General features: G+C 55.0%; 2 protein-coding genes and 1 long non-coding RNA gene across 3 annotated transcripts; all 3 read right to left on the bottom strand.

Moving 5' to 3' along the window:
- Positions 1-405: 405 nt before the first annotated feature.
- LOC309518935 (hemoglobin subunit alpha-A-like) lies at positions 406-1,370 on the bottom strand. Its single transcript, XM_082199534.1, has 3 exons — positions 1,212-1,370; positions 734-938; positions 406-629 (listed from the first exon to the last, which is right to left on the bottom strand). The coding sequence occupies exons 1-3, from the start codon at positions 1,304-1,306 to the stop codon at positions 501-503; spliced, it is 429 nt and encodes a 142-aa protein (XP_082055660.1). The 5' UTR covers positions 1,307-1,370; the 3' UTR covers positions 406-500.
- A 1,086-nt stretch (positions 1,371-2,456) lies between these two features.
- LOC309518936 lies at positions 2,457-3,237 on the bottom strand. Its single transcript, XR_014213651.1, has 2 exons — positions 3,043-3,237; positions 2,457-2,952 (listed from the first exon to the last, which is right to left on the bottom strand). It is a non-coding gene; the product is annotated as an uncharacterized lncRNA (long non-coding RNA).
- Positions 3,238-5,450: 2,213 nt separating this feature from the next.
- Positions 5,451-6,252, bottom strand: LOC309518931 (hemoglobin subunit alpha-D-like). The gene is made up of 3 exons (XM_082199530.1): positions 6,092-6,252; positions 5,796-6,000; positions 5,451-5,684 (listed from the first exon to the last, which is right to left on the bottom strand). The coding sequence occupies exons 1-3, from the start codon at positions 6,184-6,186 to the stop codon at positions 5,556-5,558; spliced, it is 429 nt and encodes a 142-aa protein (XP_082055656.1). The 5' UTR covers positions 6,187-6,252; the 3' UTR covers positions 5,451-5,555.
- Between the last annotated feature and the right edge of the window lie 8,131 nt (positions 6,253-14,383).

The raw sequence follows: 14,383 nt of genomic DNA, 5'->3' as shown, positions 1-14,383 counted from the left end.
GGGGAGCCCCACCCCGCGAGTCCCCCGAAGGGACCTGGAAGGAAGACCCCCAAGGAGAGGGAGCCCTTCTGGGGCTGACTCTGCGCCCCTGTCCCGCAAAGGCCACGCGTGCCTGCGGCTCTTTCAGGTCCCCCACCGAGCAGGCGACTCGGTCCAAGCAGTGGCGTAGCGTGGGTTGTCAGCACCCGGGGCAAGGCAAGTAATTTGCGCTCCCTAACCCCCAGATGTTGCGCCCGGTGCTGCCGGGCCCCCCTGCACCCCCCACGCTAAGCCACTGGGTCCAAGTGCCCCGGGTTCAAGGAGCGCCAAGGTAGGGACTATCCCGCGGGACGGGGTCTCCCTCGCCAGAGCCCCCTCTCCCTTCCTCCCGCCCGCCCCCAGGTCAGCCCAAGAAGGCGCGAGAGATCAGGGAGAGTCAAGAGCAGGTTTATTGTGGGCTTTGGGGGTCGCGGGGCGGCGTCGAGGCGGCTCCTCTGCGGCGGGCCTGGGCTTCGTGGGGCCTAGCGGTACTTGGAGGTCAGCACGATGCCGACGCGGCCCAGGAACTTGTCCATGGAGACGAGGGTGCTGGCCTTGAGGAGCTCCGGGTGGTGGGCGGCGATGGACACCAGGAAGCAGTGGCCCAGCAGCTGCGGGAGAGGCGGGGAGGGGGAGCGTTAGACGGGGCCCCGGACGGAGCGAAGCAGGGATCCCGCCCGCCCCGGAGCCCCGACGGGGAGCGAGAGAGACTCACCGGGAAGTTGACGGGGTCCACGCGCAGTTTCTGGGCGTGCAGGTCGCTGAGCTTGTCGAGGGCGCCGGCGATGTTGTCGATGTGCGCCACGGCCTCGCCGATGGCCGCCGCGACCTTCTTGCCGTGCCCCTTGATGTCGGCGGAGCCGGGGCTCACGTCTTTGTGCGCGAAGTAGGTCTTAGTGGTGGGGTGCGCCGCGAACATCCTGCGGGGAGAGGAGGCGGAGAGGAGCAGGGAGACGAGGGTCCGACTCCCGCCCGGCCCGCGGCCTCGTCCCCGGGAGCAGTGGCGTAGCGTGGGTTGTCAGCACCGGGGGCAAGGCAAGTAATTTGCGCCCCCTCTGCCCTAGGGGCAGAGAGCTGCGAGTGTGAGCGCCCCCCCCCCAGATGTTGCTCCCGGTGCGGCCGCCCCCCCCTGCACCCCCCCCACGCTACGCCACTGCCCGGGAGAGGGTCCCTGCCCGACGGGGCGGACTTACCTGGTGATGGCATCGGCGCCAATGTCCCCGGCGTGGGCCTGGATCACGCTCCAAACGTGCTTCACGTGGCTCTTGTCGTCGTCGGTCAACACCATCTTGGCAGCTCAAAGTCTCGGGTGCCGTCGGAGCGCGCGCGGCCTTTTTATCGGGGGCGCCCCGCCCCGCCTGGGGCTCTCCGCCCATCAGCGCCGCCTCTGGGCGCCTCCTGGAGGGGAGGGATAGGGGCCACGCCCGCAGTCTGTTACAGGGAGGGGCGCCAGCTCCCCCCATCATCTGGCTGGGCTCCAGGCAAGCCCGGGAGCGCCGCTCCGATCCCGCCGCATCCCCGGCGGGCGGAGGCTGGCGAGGCTAACGCGGCTGCGTCTTTGCGACCTGGAGGAGCCGCTTCAAAGCAGCCGGGCTCAGCCGCGAAGCTCCCCAGCGGCCTGGGGCCGGCCCCGATCTCCTCTCTCCTAAGGTCTCTCCGTGGCTAAAGTGAGCGTCCACGGTGAGGGGCAGTGTACCTCTGCAAAGGAAATAAAAAAACTAAAAAAGCTTTCGTGTGCATGCACACTTCTTCAGATACTAAGAAGTGTGCATGCACACGAAAGCTTATACCTAGAACAAACTTAGTTGGTCTCTAAGGTGCTACTGGATTATTATTATTTTTAAAAATTATTTCGTTTGTAGAGGTACTGCGTCAGACCAACACGGCTACCTCCCTGACTCTGCAAACGAATAACAGGCGCGCCCCGGGTGGCCCTGAGAGCCCCGATCTCAAAGCGTCCGCTGGCTTTCAAGAGCCTTTCGACAAAGTACCTCACCAACTACTCCCGTGTAAGCTTAGCAGTGAAGGAATAAGAGGAGCGGCTTTCGCTGCGGTTCCCGCATCGCAGAGGGTTGAATCAATGTCATGATTCTAAGAGCAGAGAGGTCCTCTTCCGGATCAGGAGTTGGCCAAGTTTCTGGAAGCAGGGAGAAATGGATCCGGCCGCCAATGGAGAGATGTAGAAAGTGGAGTCCCCCAAGGATCGGGACCTGTGCTTTCCAAACGACCCTAGAGTTATAGATGAGCGGCGAAGTGGCCACGTTTGCTGGAGGCCCTAAACTGTTCAGGGTCGTTGTAACCAAAGGGGATTGTGAATCTCTACAGAAAGACCTCTCCAAACCGAGCGAATGGGCGGCAAAACGACAAAGGCAATTCATTGTAGACAAGTGTAGACAAGTGTCTACAATACACGGGGGCGAAAAGTCTTTTTTAAAAAATAATAATAATTTTTATTAAATTTCCATTTAACAATCCAATCATGTCTCATTCATTAATCCAAATTATGCCAATACATATCATAAGGTCCAAATATTTTACCGAATTTTTAATTTTTTGTTGGGGGTACCCATGCTTCGAGCTCAGAAGGGTCCAATTCTCTCATATTTCTGCTGCTTTGATGTTCACAAGTCCCGTCTTCCAATCTTTTGGATTGGAAAAGTCTTAATGTCACATATGTTTATGGAGTCTGAACTGGCAGACTGGGCAGGATCGCGACGTTGCGGTCCTAGTGGAGATACGGATAAAGATGCGCCTTCTGCGCGCGGCAGCTGTGGAAAAGGCAACCTCCGCGCTAAGGATCATTATTGGCAATAAAGCTGCCCATATCATAATGCTATTATTCAACCCTATGGGGCGACCGCAGGATATTGTTTGTAGAGCCGGTAAATGTTCAGCAAAGGGCCACAAAATGATCAAGGCGCTGGAGCGACGCCCCTATGGGGGAAAGTTGCGTGTTTGAGACTGTTTGGTTTAGAGAAAAGGCAAATAAAACGAGACATGGGGAAAGTTTATAATATTACGCACGGCCTGGAGAAAGTTTTTTCCTGATTCTCTCACGAAACTCGAACGGGAGCCGAATGTTGGAAGATTCGGGACAGAAAGAAAGTCCTTCTTCACGCTGCGCAAGAGTTGAACTATGGAACTCCCTGCCACAGGAGGCAGGCGAGGGGCACCAGCTTGGGCGGCTTGGCAAAAAGATCATATCAATTCATGGAGGAGGAGGAGGAGGAGGAGGAGGAGGAGGAGGAGGAGGAGGAGGAGGAGGAGGAGCGGGCCTATCGAGGGCCACCAGCCACGAAGGCTCGTCTCTGGCCTCGCTCCTGGGCTCGGATCCTGCCTGCTGGTTTCCTAAGGGGATCTGGTTGGCCGCTGTTGGCTTTCCTGATGTTCTTCCATCCGTCTTTCCTCGCCGACGCCCCCACGGACAGCTGCCTTCTCTCTCCGCTCCTCTACGCGCCTCACTCCATCCTCGGGGGGTCGACGGAGTCGCTCCATTCTGGGGGTCCCTGCCTGGGCGAGGCTCGCCTCTTTGGCGTGGCCCGTGGAAGCCGTCCAGCGGCGCCCATCCCCGTCCCCGTTGCTGGGATGCCGGCGGCGCCCCCCGCGCAAGACCAGGGGAGGATTACAGCTGCCCCCCCCATTCCTCTCGGCCCCCACACCGGCACTCCAGAGTCTTTGAACTGTGCTCTGCCTGGGAGGGCCCATGCCTGCTCCGGATAGTCCTCACAACCCGCTTGCGGAGTAGCCCACTGTCCCCTAAATATATATTATTTTCACAATAATTCCTTTTGGGACAGCCGCTTTTTTACGGATCTTCTCAATAGGCTCACTGAAAATTACATTACAAAAACTTCATTCATTCATTCTGATTTTGGGAGGGTATTATTGGGTTGTTTTTATTTTGATTATATATATTGTGGTTTGTATGTTGATCTTTTCTGTGAACCGCCCTGAGGCCTCTGGGTATAGGGCGGTATATAAATTCAATAAATAATCATCATCATCACCGTTATTTTGCGTCCCCTCGGCTCGGTACCCTGTGCTGCTCTCCTTCGGTGTTTTGCGCCTGAGCTCCAGAGGAGGGTGTCTAACTTGACGTTGCATAACGCCATTAAAGATGACACGTGTGTGAGGGTCCCTGGGACGTGAGAACTTGGCCCCGTCAAAGCACAAAAGCCGGAGACAGGCGCACCCCGCACCCCGCAGCTCCCCGCCCCACAAGCGTCAGCCCCAGGGGAGGGGAGGGCCGTTCGTGCGGGCGGGCCCATGCGGAGCCAAGGCGGGAGTGCCTCTGAGCAGGGGCAGAGTGCCGCCCCCTCGGAGAGGGAGAGTTTTTCTAGACGGCGGTGGGGCGGGTGCACGTGAGCATGTGCAGAGTGGTCTGGAGCAGCTCTGGCGGGGAGGACGGGCGGCCCTCTCGCCCACCGAGGGAGTCATGCTGCTCCGTGTCAAGGGCCCGGCGGGGGCGGGGGGGTACGGGTGCTGTAGGGCGGCTGGCCGTTCCCTCCCCCACTTGGGGGGCGGAGTCCTGGCCCCACGGCTGGGAGGGCGGGCGCCTCCGCCCCGGGACAGGTGTGGGCTTCGGGCCCCACTTGAGCAGGCGGCGGTCGCCCCGACGACCTTTCTTAGTTCTTTCCTTATTTTATTCGTATTTTTAAAAACAACTTTTAACAGGCAGCGGCCAGGCGCTTCCCCGCGCGATAACTTCGTTGTGTTCACTCTGAAAGCACCCGATAATCCTTAACCCCCCCCCCCCCATAAAAGGATGCTTATTCCCAGGTGCCTCAGGGCAGCAAAAAGCAGAAAATGTGCATAGAGGACTTCGCTCTTTTAAACAGGGCCAGGAGTTGGCAAGCCTCACCCTCTGTAGTCTGCGATATCAGAACCGTAGAAGCCGCAGAGCAAGGAGCCAGGGGTCTCCTTCATGCCAGCCCCAGCCCCGCCCTCCCCAGATGTTGCTCCTCGACGGGATCCCCGGGAGAGCCCTCTCCCCGCCGGGTCAGGCTGCCTCTGAGGGTGAGGGGACCGCAGCCCTCTCCGTCGAGTTTCTGCCCGGGCTCCGCTGCGTTGGTTTAGCGAAGAACGCGGAGGACTTGGTGGGGTGGCGGTGGGGAGAAAGGGGTCTCAGCGGGCACTCGACTCCGTCTTCCCTCCCCTCCCCTCCCCCCCCTCTCGGAGGTGCCTGCGGGACGGACGGGGCTACGGGGGAGTTGGGGAGGCGGTTGTGGCGTGCGCTCCCTCGGAAGTGGACGGGAGAACTGCCGAGGCGGCGGCGGCGGCTGTCTCTTCTCGGTCTCCCCCACCCTCTTCCTTGCGATGCTCACTTGAGGCTTTCTCGCCCCCTTGGGGTATCTGCTCCCCCTGAGACCCCTCCCCGCGTCTCCCACGCATGGGACCCCCTCCCCACGCCAGAAAAGTGAGGCGCAACAGAGCGAGGTTCACGCATTTTATTGCTCAGTGGCACAGCGGAGGCGGAGTGCCCGAGACGGGGGGCAAACGGCAGCTCCGAGGCGAGGGGGCGGGCAGCGGGGGGGGGCTCATCTGTACTTCTCGGTCAGCACCTCGGCCACCAGGCAGAAGAACTTGTCAAAGGCCATGTAAGCCAGGGCGTTGTAGTCTCCGCGGAGGCTGGAAGCGATTGTCACATGGAGGCACCTGGTCAGAAACTGCAAAGGAGAGAAAGAGAGAGAGAGACGGGGGGTCAGGTGGGGGAGGGTCGAGGGAAGACCCAAGGCGCGCCCCCCCCTGGCCCTCGCCCGCCCCGTCGGCGCGCTTGCCTTGAAGTTGACGGGGTCCACGCGGAGGTTGTAGGCGTGCAGGTCGCTGAGGTCGGACAGGCAGCTGCGGATGTTGTCGATGTTCTTGATGGCGCTGTCGAGGGCTTTGACGATCTTCTGGCCTTGGTGGTGGATGTCGTTGGAGCCGGGGCACAGGTCGTAGTGCGGGAAGTAGATCTTGGACTGCATGTAGACCTGGAAAAGCCTGCGGGGAGGGAAGGGGGCCGTCAGGGAAAGGGACGGGGCGGGAGGAACCAGGCGGGGCTTCTCTCCCTTGGCCGCCCCCTCGAGCCTACCTGGTCAGCGCTTCGCCGCCCAGATCCTCGTGCTCGGGGGCCAGTTTGGCCCAGCAGCTCTTGATCAGCTTGCACTCTTCAGCAGTCAGCCCCATCTTGGCAGCAGGCAGGAGGTCGAGTTGCTCTGTAAGTCCCAGGAGGCGGCGGAGCTGGGAGTCCTGCAGAGGCCGCCGCTTTTATAGCGGCCCGCGCTGCCCTCCTCGGCCCGCCCCCCGCTTATCTTATCGCCCCGGGACTGCCGGAGAGGTCGGCTGCGCGGCGGGGCAGCCAAGCCCACTAATGGCGCAAGGAGGGGCCTCGGCGACGGCGGACAGAGCTCAGCTCCCGCCTTGGCGGCCGAAAGAGCCGGTACTACGGGGGAAGAGCCGTCTCTGCTGAAGAAACGGCTGGATCCGTGCAGCCTCCTGTTTTCACGGTGGACACGCAGGTGCCTCTTGCAGGAAACGCGCAAGCGGCATCCGAGCACAAACAGCGGCTGCCCTTCAGAAGCCTTTATGCCTCCACCCTTAGCCCTCTCTTCCTCCCTGAATTTCTCGGCTCCTTGTTTAAAGCCATCCCACTTGGACCGAGGGAGCCTTCTGCCGGGGCACGTGGCAAGTGGGGAGAGGACACGGGACTTCTGGCGCTGCCAAAGTTCAGACGACCAAAGAACCCGGGAGGATGCCTCGAGTCTTTTCGCGACGCGGGAGAGGCCGGCGGCATATAAATCCGACCGCCCCCCACCCCACCCCCGATTTCATGGCCTCGCAGGTCCCCATCCCAAAATCAAACACGCAGGGGATTGACGGTACCCGTCTAAAAAAACTCTCGAGTCGCCCCAGTCGGTGGCATGAGGACCGCGCAGGAGACGAACTGGCGTCAGGCTGATGCGTAAAGCGCATATTGCTAAGTTCAGCCGGGCAGGAAAAGGTGTTTTTCCGCTTTAGATCAAGCTGGAGAGAACTGCAGTACAGTGGTACCTCAGGTTACATACGCTTCAGGTTACACACTCCGCTAACCCAGAAATAGTGCTTCAAGTTAAGAACTTTGCTTCAGGATGAGAACAGAAATCGTGCTCCGGCGGCAGCAGCAGGAGGCCCCATTAGCTAAAGTGGTATCTCAGGTTAAGAACAGTTTCAGGTTAAGTACGGACCTCCGGAAGGAATTAAGTGCTTAACCTGAGGTACCACTGTACGTGGCTTTTCCCTCCTACTCAGAAAAAGGGGTCGACAGATCCTTGAAAGGCAACCAGGAGACACACGCCGAGGCCGAGGATGTGTCTTCAGTCCCAGAAAGGAGCTCCTCTTTCTCACGCGCAGGCAGCAATTCCTGGGTCTCCCTCCCCACCAAGACCGGCCTTCATTTGTTCCCAGAGCCTTAATTGGACAGCTCTTGCTAAACAATTCGGGACCACAAAAAGCGCTGGTTTTGTTTTCTACAACCAAGCGGTATATCAATGTTATGAAACAAACAAAGACCTATCAGAGATCTGCCGCGAATCACTCAGTAGATCCCGATCTCCCCCTGCTCCCCCTCCCATCCCCCCACGCGGTGCCAGGAGGTTCTCAGCCTAGCTCTGCTCGCAGGGTTGGGGGGGGGGATTAAATGGCGGAGAGGAGGAGGACCGTGGAGAGCACTTAGAGATCCTTGGGAGATATTCATGAACAAAATAAATACAATATAGCAAAAAGGAAAAAGAGCATAAAAATCTCTTTGGAATTAAACATTCTGAGGACCTAACTGCACAGTACATTAAGTGAGTGGTTCTGGGGTTGTTGTTCTTTAAAGTTGAGATGGGGAGGCAGTTTTGCAATAGGACTATAGTGCTTGAGGAAAGTTTCATCTTTTGTACCACAGTCCTGGAAGGACACAGAGAGCCCAGCAACAGGTGACCTGGGAACGTCAGGCAGCTCTAGCCAGAACCAAAAGGACCTCTGGCACCTCCTGCCCTGCCCTGCTGTGTCTTGAGCCCTTGTCCAGCTCCAAGGGCCTTCTGGCGGTTCCCTGCCTGCGAGAAGCCAAGTTACAGGGAACCAGGCAGAGGGCCTTCTCGGTGGTGGCGCCCGCCCTGTGGAACGCCCTCCCACCAGATGTCAAAGAGAAGAACAACTACCAGACTTTTAGAAGACATCTGAAGGCAGCCCTGTTTAGGGAAGCTTTTGATGTTTGATGTATTACGGTATTTTAATATTTTGTGGGAAGCCACCCAGTGTGGCTGGGGAAGCCCAGCCAGATGGGCGGGGTATAAATAAATTGTTGTTGTCGTCATCATCATCATCATCATCATGTGGGCTCTCTAATAGTAGTAGTTGTTGTTGTTATTATCATTATTATTATTATTATTATTATTATTATTATTATTATTATTACCCCACCCATCTGACTGGGTTTCCCCAGCCACTGGGCAGCTCCCAACAGAATATTTAAAACACAATAAAACATCAAACATTAAAAACTTCCCTAAACAGGGCTGCCTTCAGAAGTCTGCTAAAAGTCAGATAGTTGTTCATTTCCTTGACATCTGATGGGAGGGCGTTCCACAGGGCGGGTGTCACCACCGAGGAGGCCCTCTGCCTGGTTCCCTGTAGCTTTGCTTCTCGCAGGGAGGGAACCACCAGAAGGCCCTCAGAGCTGGACCTCAGCGTCTGGGCTGGGCGATGGGGTTGGAGATGCTCCTTCAGGTATACAGGATGGGGCCGTTTAGGGCTTTCAAGGTCAGCACCAACACTTTGAATTGTGCTCGGAAATGTACTGGGAGCCAATGCAGGTCTTTCAGGACCGATGTTATATGGTCTTGGTGGCCACTCCCAGAAGTGGCACACACATACCATGGACACATGCCAGGCCTGGCAACAGAGCTGCAATGGGGGCAGCAAGAGGGGAGGTTGCTGCTGGGGACCAGGTGAGCATGTTTACACAGGCACATTCCCGTTCGGTCTCTGCCCCAGGGGGAGGAAGAGTGGGAGGGAGGGCCAGGCAGCAGTAGTGTTCTGGGTTCTTTCACACAGGGGCAATGCCAACGGCAATACTCATCAACTGGGGGTGGGTGGCCCCTCAAAATATTTTTTTAAGGGGTCCAAGAGCCCTCAAACCCTAGGAGTTGGTGCCCATGCACTGTGTGAAGAAGAGTTTCTCTATCCTGAATCTCAGGTGAAGAGGGAGCCGGGCACTGGCCAGCTCCAGACACTCTTGGCTGAAACTTATTTTCTCCATCCATTCAAGTCTGGGTTCAGGTCTGATTCTGGAAGAGTCAGCGTCAGGGACAGCCCACCCCATTTCACCACCTGAGGCAAAAAGGGGAAGGTGTTGCAGGCTTGGTTGTGCAGTGACTTTTGGCGAGGTCTCCCTGGAAGCAGCCGCCACAGCCGCAGGACCCTGGCAGTGTGGCAGCAGGCAGGCCCCGTGGGATTCTTCCGCCTGAGGCAGGCTGCTTCTTCACTTCTTCACTTTGCCCTGGTCACTGCCTGGCTGTCCTGCTGCCTCAGGTCTTTGCTGAGAGAAGGGCAGGGTGAGGGCGACCTCCCTTTGACGCCTCTCCACAGCCTTCCATGCCATTTCCCCTGACATCCTCTTCCAGGAGAGTCCTCATGAGTCGCTGTGTCCGAGGTCCTGGGCGGCTCCTCCTGGGTTGGCCAATGCCAGAAGGGAACTTAATATTTCATGGATTTATTGCCAGATGTTGTTCAGAAAAGCAGGCCTCCTGGGGAAGGGGGAGCTGCAATTCTGAGCAGAGAAGCAGGAGGGGGGTGCTTAACCCTTTATCCGCCATATTCTGTTCCAGAAAGGCCCTCTCCAAAGCTGCCTTTCCAGCTGCGAGGATCCACATGTCTGTGCCCACTCTCAAACTCATGGGCTTCTGGGACCAACCGGGCTCATTAAGGGCACCTGGGGGCCTGCTTCCCTGCTGCCAATTGCCGAAGAGGCCTGTGAGTGCATCCTCAGAACTCTCCATGCCAAAATGGCAAAATTAAATGGAAAGCTCAGAAAGCAAGAATACAATAACTTTTTAAAAGAATGGGGAAAGTTTATAATTTATATATGAGACCACTGCAAGCAGGTTAAAACACTGGAAGGATTTTAATTACACTTGTAAAGTAACACAAACTGTGGATAAATCAGAAAGAAAATATTTGCATAAATATTGATATGCAGATTGTATTTATTTTTACTAGGACCCATGGAAGGGATGGAGGGAAGTCAAGAGATTCAGAGTGATCTCAATATTTGGATGTTGAATTGATGTTTGTTGTGTGTTTATATATTTTTTTAAATCAAATATAAATATTTTTTAAAAAGATATATGTATTTATTTATTCATTCGGAGTCCTAAATCACAAACAACCACCACAACTCCCCTTGGTTTGCCAGTCTCAATGCACACCTAGGGATGGGTGCTGCAAGTGTGCAAGTGATTAAGAGCTCCTTGTTTATTTTTGCGCGGCCGAGAGGGAATCTCACAAGCCTGAGCTTGAAGCGTAGGTTGGAAAGTCCCCCCCCCCCCAAGAGCACAGAAATGCCTGAGTGTTTCTTGTCCTCCAAGCCCCCTGATCCCCCTCTGCACAACCCCTTTAGGCAGCAGGCCTGGGGGCAAGGAAGGGCCCTTCCCTTTCCCCTTCTAGGGCAGCCACTTTAGGAGTCCTCATCCCCATCCATACTGTTGCTGATTTCCTTCCCAGTGAAGAATTGGACTCTTTGGCCGGCAGAAAGAGCCAGAGTCGCTGGAGGCCTGAAGGAGGGAGCTGCCCCCAAAGTCCCCTCCCCTCAGCTATCTCCTCAGAGACACAGCCTGCCTTATCCTCCAACTTGCAGGGGGTGGCCAGGCTGATAGGCGGAGGAGGAGCCTGGGCTCTCATAGAATCATAGAATCATAGAGTTGGAAGAGACCACAAGGGCCATCGAGTCCAACCCCCTGCCAAGCAGGAAACACCATCAGAGCACTCCTGACATATGGTTGTCAAGCCTCTGCTTAAAGACCTCTAAAGAAGGAGACTCCACCACACTCCTTGGCAGCAAATTCCACTGTCGAACAGCTCTTACTGTCAGGAAGTTCTTCCTAATGTTTAGGTGGAATCTTCTTTCTTGTAGTTTGGATCCATTGCTCCGTGTCCACTTCTCTGGAGCAGCAGAAAACAACCTTTCTCCCTCCTCTATGTGACATCCTTTTATATATTTGAACATGGCTATCATATCACCCCTTAACCTCCTCTTCTGCAGGCTAAACATGCCCAGCTCCCTTAGCCGTTCCTCATAAGGCATCGTTTCCAGGCCTTTGACCATTTTGGTTGCCCTCCTCTGGACACGTTCCAGTTTGTCAGTGTCCCTCTTGAATTGTGGTGCCCAGAACTGGACACAGTACTCCAGGTGTGGTCTGACCAGAGCAGAATACAGTGGCACTATTACTTCCCTTGATCTAGATGCTATACTCCTATTGATGCAGCCCAGAATTGCATTGGCTTTTTTAGCTGCCGCGTCACACTGTTGGCTCATGTCAAGTTTGTGGTCAACCAAGACTCCTAGATCCTTTTCACATGTACTGCTCTCAAGCCAGGTGTCACCCATCTTGTATTTGTGCCTCTCATTTTTTTTGCCCAAGTGCAATACTTTACATTTCTCCCTGTTAAAATTCATCTTGTTTGTTTTTGCCCAGTTCTCTAATCTGTCAAGGTCGTTTTGAAGTGTGATCCTGTCCTCTGGGGTGTTAGCCACCCCTCCCAGTTTGGTGTCATCTGCAAATTTGATCAGGATGCCCTTGAGTCCATCATCCAAGTCGTTGATAAAGATGTTGAATAAGACCGGGCCCAAGACAGAACCCTGTGGCACCCCACTAGTCACTCTTCTCCAGGATGAAGAGGAACCATTGATGAGTACCCTTTGGGTTCGGTCAGTCAGCCAGTTACAAATCCACTGAGTGGTAGCATAGTCAAGACCGCATTTTACCAGCTTCTTTACAAGAATATCATGGGGCACCTTGTCAAATGCCTTGCTGAAATCAAGGTAGGCTACATCCACTGCGTTCCCTTCATCTACCAGGCTTGTAATTCTGTCAAAAAACGAGATCAGGTTAGTCTGACATGACTTATTTTTCAGAAATCCATGCTGACTATTGGTGATCACAGCATTCCTTTCTAGGTGCTCACAGACTGTTTGCTTAATGATCTGCTCCAGAATCTTCCCTGGTATTGATGTCAGACTGACTGGGCGGTAATTATTTGGGTCCTCTCTTTTCCCCTTTTTGAAAATAGGGACAACATTTGCCCTCCTCCAGTCTGCCGGGACTTCGCCTGTTCTCCAGGAATTCTCAAAGATGACTGCCAGTGGTTCTGAGATCACATCTGCCAGTTCTTTTAATACTCTTGGATGCAGTTCATCTGGCCCTGGAGACTTGAATACATCTAAACTAGCCAAATATTCTTGTACTATCTCCTTAGTTATTCTGGGCTGTGTTTCCTTTGCTGAATCATTTGCTCCAAATTCTTCAGGTCGGGCATTGTTTTCTTTATCGGAGAAGACTGAGGCAAAGAAGGCATTGAGGAGTTCAGCCCTTTCTGTGTCCCCTGTTTGCATTTCACCATCTTCTCCTCTGAGTGACCCCACAGTTTCTTTGTTCTTCCTTTTGCTACGAACATACCCATAAAAGCCTTTTTTGTTGCTTTTAACCTCTCTAGCAAGCCTGAGTTCATTCTGTGCTTTAGCTTTTCTGACTTTGTGTCTACACGTGCTGGCTATTTGTTTGAATTCCTCTTTGGTGGTTTCCCCCCTTTTCCAGATCACCCCATCTCTGCGCTGCGCAGAAAGCCACCCTGGCCTCATCCTGAGGGATGCTCCTGCCTTCTCACCCAACTGGCAGGCACGGACTCTGCGCTCCCTGCTGCTTCGGGTGCAGAGAGATGTATTTTTGTGGAGGCAGCGGAGCTCTGCTTCAGGGCAGAACCCAGGAGGGAAGGATCCCTTCCTCAATCTGTCCAGTGCTGCTCTGACTGCCTCTTAAGCAGACAGGAGAATACATCGCAGTGAAAGAATTAATTAAAAATCCACCAGAGTCCATTTTTGCTGACTGTGCATTGCAGTTCCTTGTTTTTCTGACCACACAGGCATTGTCCTCCCAGACTTCCCTGAGGATCTCAGATGGGAATTTCTCTTCTGGGGGACTCTGCAGTTGGGGATTCCACCTCCCCATACCATCGCCTGTAATTATTCTAGTTTCTTTAGCCTGGCAATTGAGGGATAAAGGGTGGGGCTGGCGATCCTCCCCACACCCTCCCTGGGCCCTCTTGAGCTGCTACTCTTAATGAGAACTTCCCAGACCAGACCTGGTCCTCATTTGGCAGGAGCATCACACCGAGCAAAAACTGGATCTGCTTAGGAGTGTCAAGCCCAATGACCGCAGTGACTCCTCTCCAATAGGTCTGGCCCCTCATGGATCACTTGCTGATACTAAAGGCCCCCACCTCCCCACATCTGACTATGTCTCCTCCTCTCCAGGGTTTCCCCCAAGCAATCTGAGACTATGCCTGTGTGAAGCTAACTTCTCTTCCGCCCTCTTCATGCCTCTCCTGGTTCTGGGAGACCAGCAGGAGTTGCAGCAGGAGAGGGAGACCCCTGTGCCTCTTCACCAGGTGGACTCATCTCTGCCTCTTGGCCTCCCTCCTCTCCTGTTTCAGCTTCTGCCTCTGATTCTGGACTTCTTCTCTCTGCCACAGACTTTCCCAGCTCGCTAAACCCTGTCACCTCTTCTGCTTCTGACACCTCCTCTTCCAGGTCTCCTCCCTCTTACCAGTCATGTTGTCCCCCCACCAGTCCCTGGGCTCTGAGCCTTCTTCCCTGGATGGTTCCCCAGCTGGTTCCTGCCATCATTCCTCTGCATCCAACCAGTTCATGGCATCATTCATCAGCCAGAAGATCACATTTGGGGTTTGGAGGAAACAGGTGGAGCCCAGCGGGTCAGGCAAGTCTCCTGCCAGGGCCAGGCAGGGGGGGGCACGGGAGGATGAGTTGTGTCCCCTTCCTCTGTTAGGAGGTGGGGGGCAAACGCAGCAGGCGGCAAGAATGTCGAGAGAAGGGTGTGTGTGCTTGTCTGCTGCAGAGAAAGCACCCAAGTCTTGTGGTGCCTCAGGTTCCCACAGATTTTATGTGACAGAACCTTTCGTGGACTTCCCCGGAAACATCAGATGCATTTCCAGCTGGCAGGGAATTTAATCATTTTACATTGTTTTGTATGATTTGTGGTATTTTATGTACTGTATTGTGATTTGCTCCTATTTTTATCAATTTAGATGAGTAATGATTGTAATTGATAAGTGTAAACTGTTTAAT

Source organism: Podarcis vaucheri (assembly GCF_965113315.1).
Source record: "Podarcis vaucheri genome assembly, chromosome: 14".
Classification (NCBI taxonomy): Eukaryota; Metazoa; Chordata; class Lepidosauria; order Squamata; family Lacertidae; genus Podarcis; species Podarcis vaucheri.
The sequence above is the reverse complement of the archived record's forward strand: the minus strand, read 5'-3'. Positions and strand labels throughout refer to the sequence as shown.

Coding starts and splice junctions, on each gene's coding strand:
- LOC309518935 (XM_082199534.1), bottom strand. CDS start 1,306: ATGGTGTTGACCGACGACGACAAGAGCCACGTGAAGCACGTTTGGAGC. Junction 939..1,211: donor GGCGCCGATGCCATCACCAG/GTAAGTCCGCCC, acceptor CTCTCCCCGCAG/GATGTTCGCGGCGCACCCCA. Junction 630..733: donor TGGACCCCGTCAACTTCCCG/GTGAGTCTCTCT, acceptor CCTCTCCCGCAG/CTGCTGGGCCACTGCTTCCT.
- LOC309518931 (XM_082199530.1), bottom strand. CDS start 6,186: ATGGGGCTGACTGCTGAAGAGTGCAAGCTGATCAAGAGCTGCTGGGCC. Junction 6,001..6,091: donor GGCGGCGAAGCGCTGACCAG/GTAGGCTCGAGG, acceptor CCCTCCCCGCAG/GCTTTTCCAGGTCTACATGC. Junction 5,685..5,795: donor TGGACCCCGTCAACTTCAAG/GCAAGCGCGCCG, acceptor TCTCCTTTGCAG/TTTCTGACCAGGTGCCTCCA.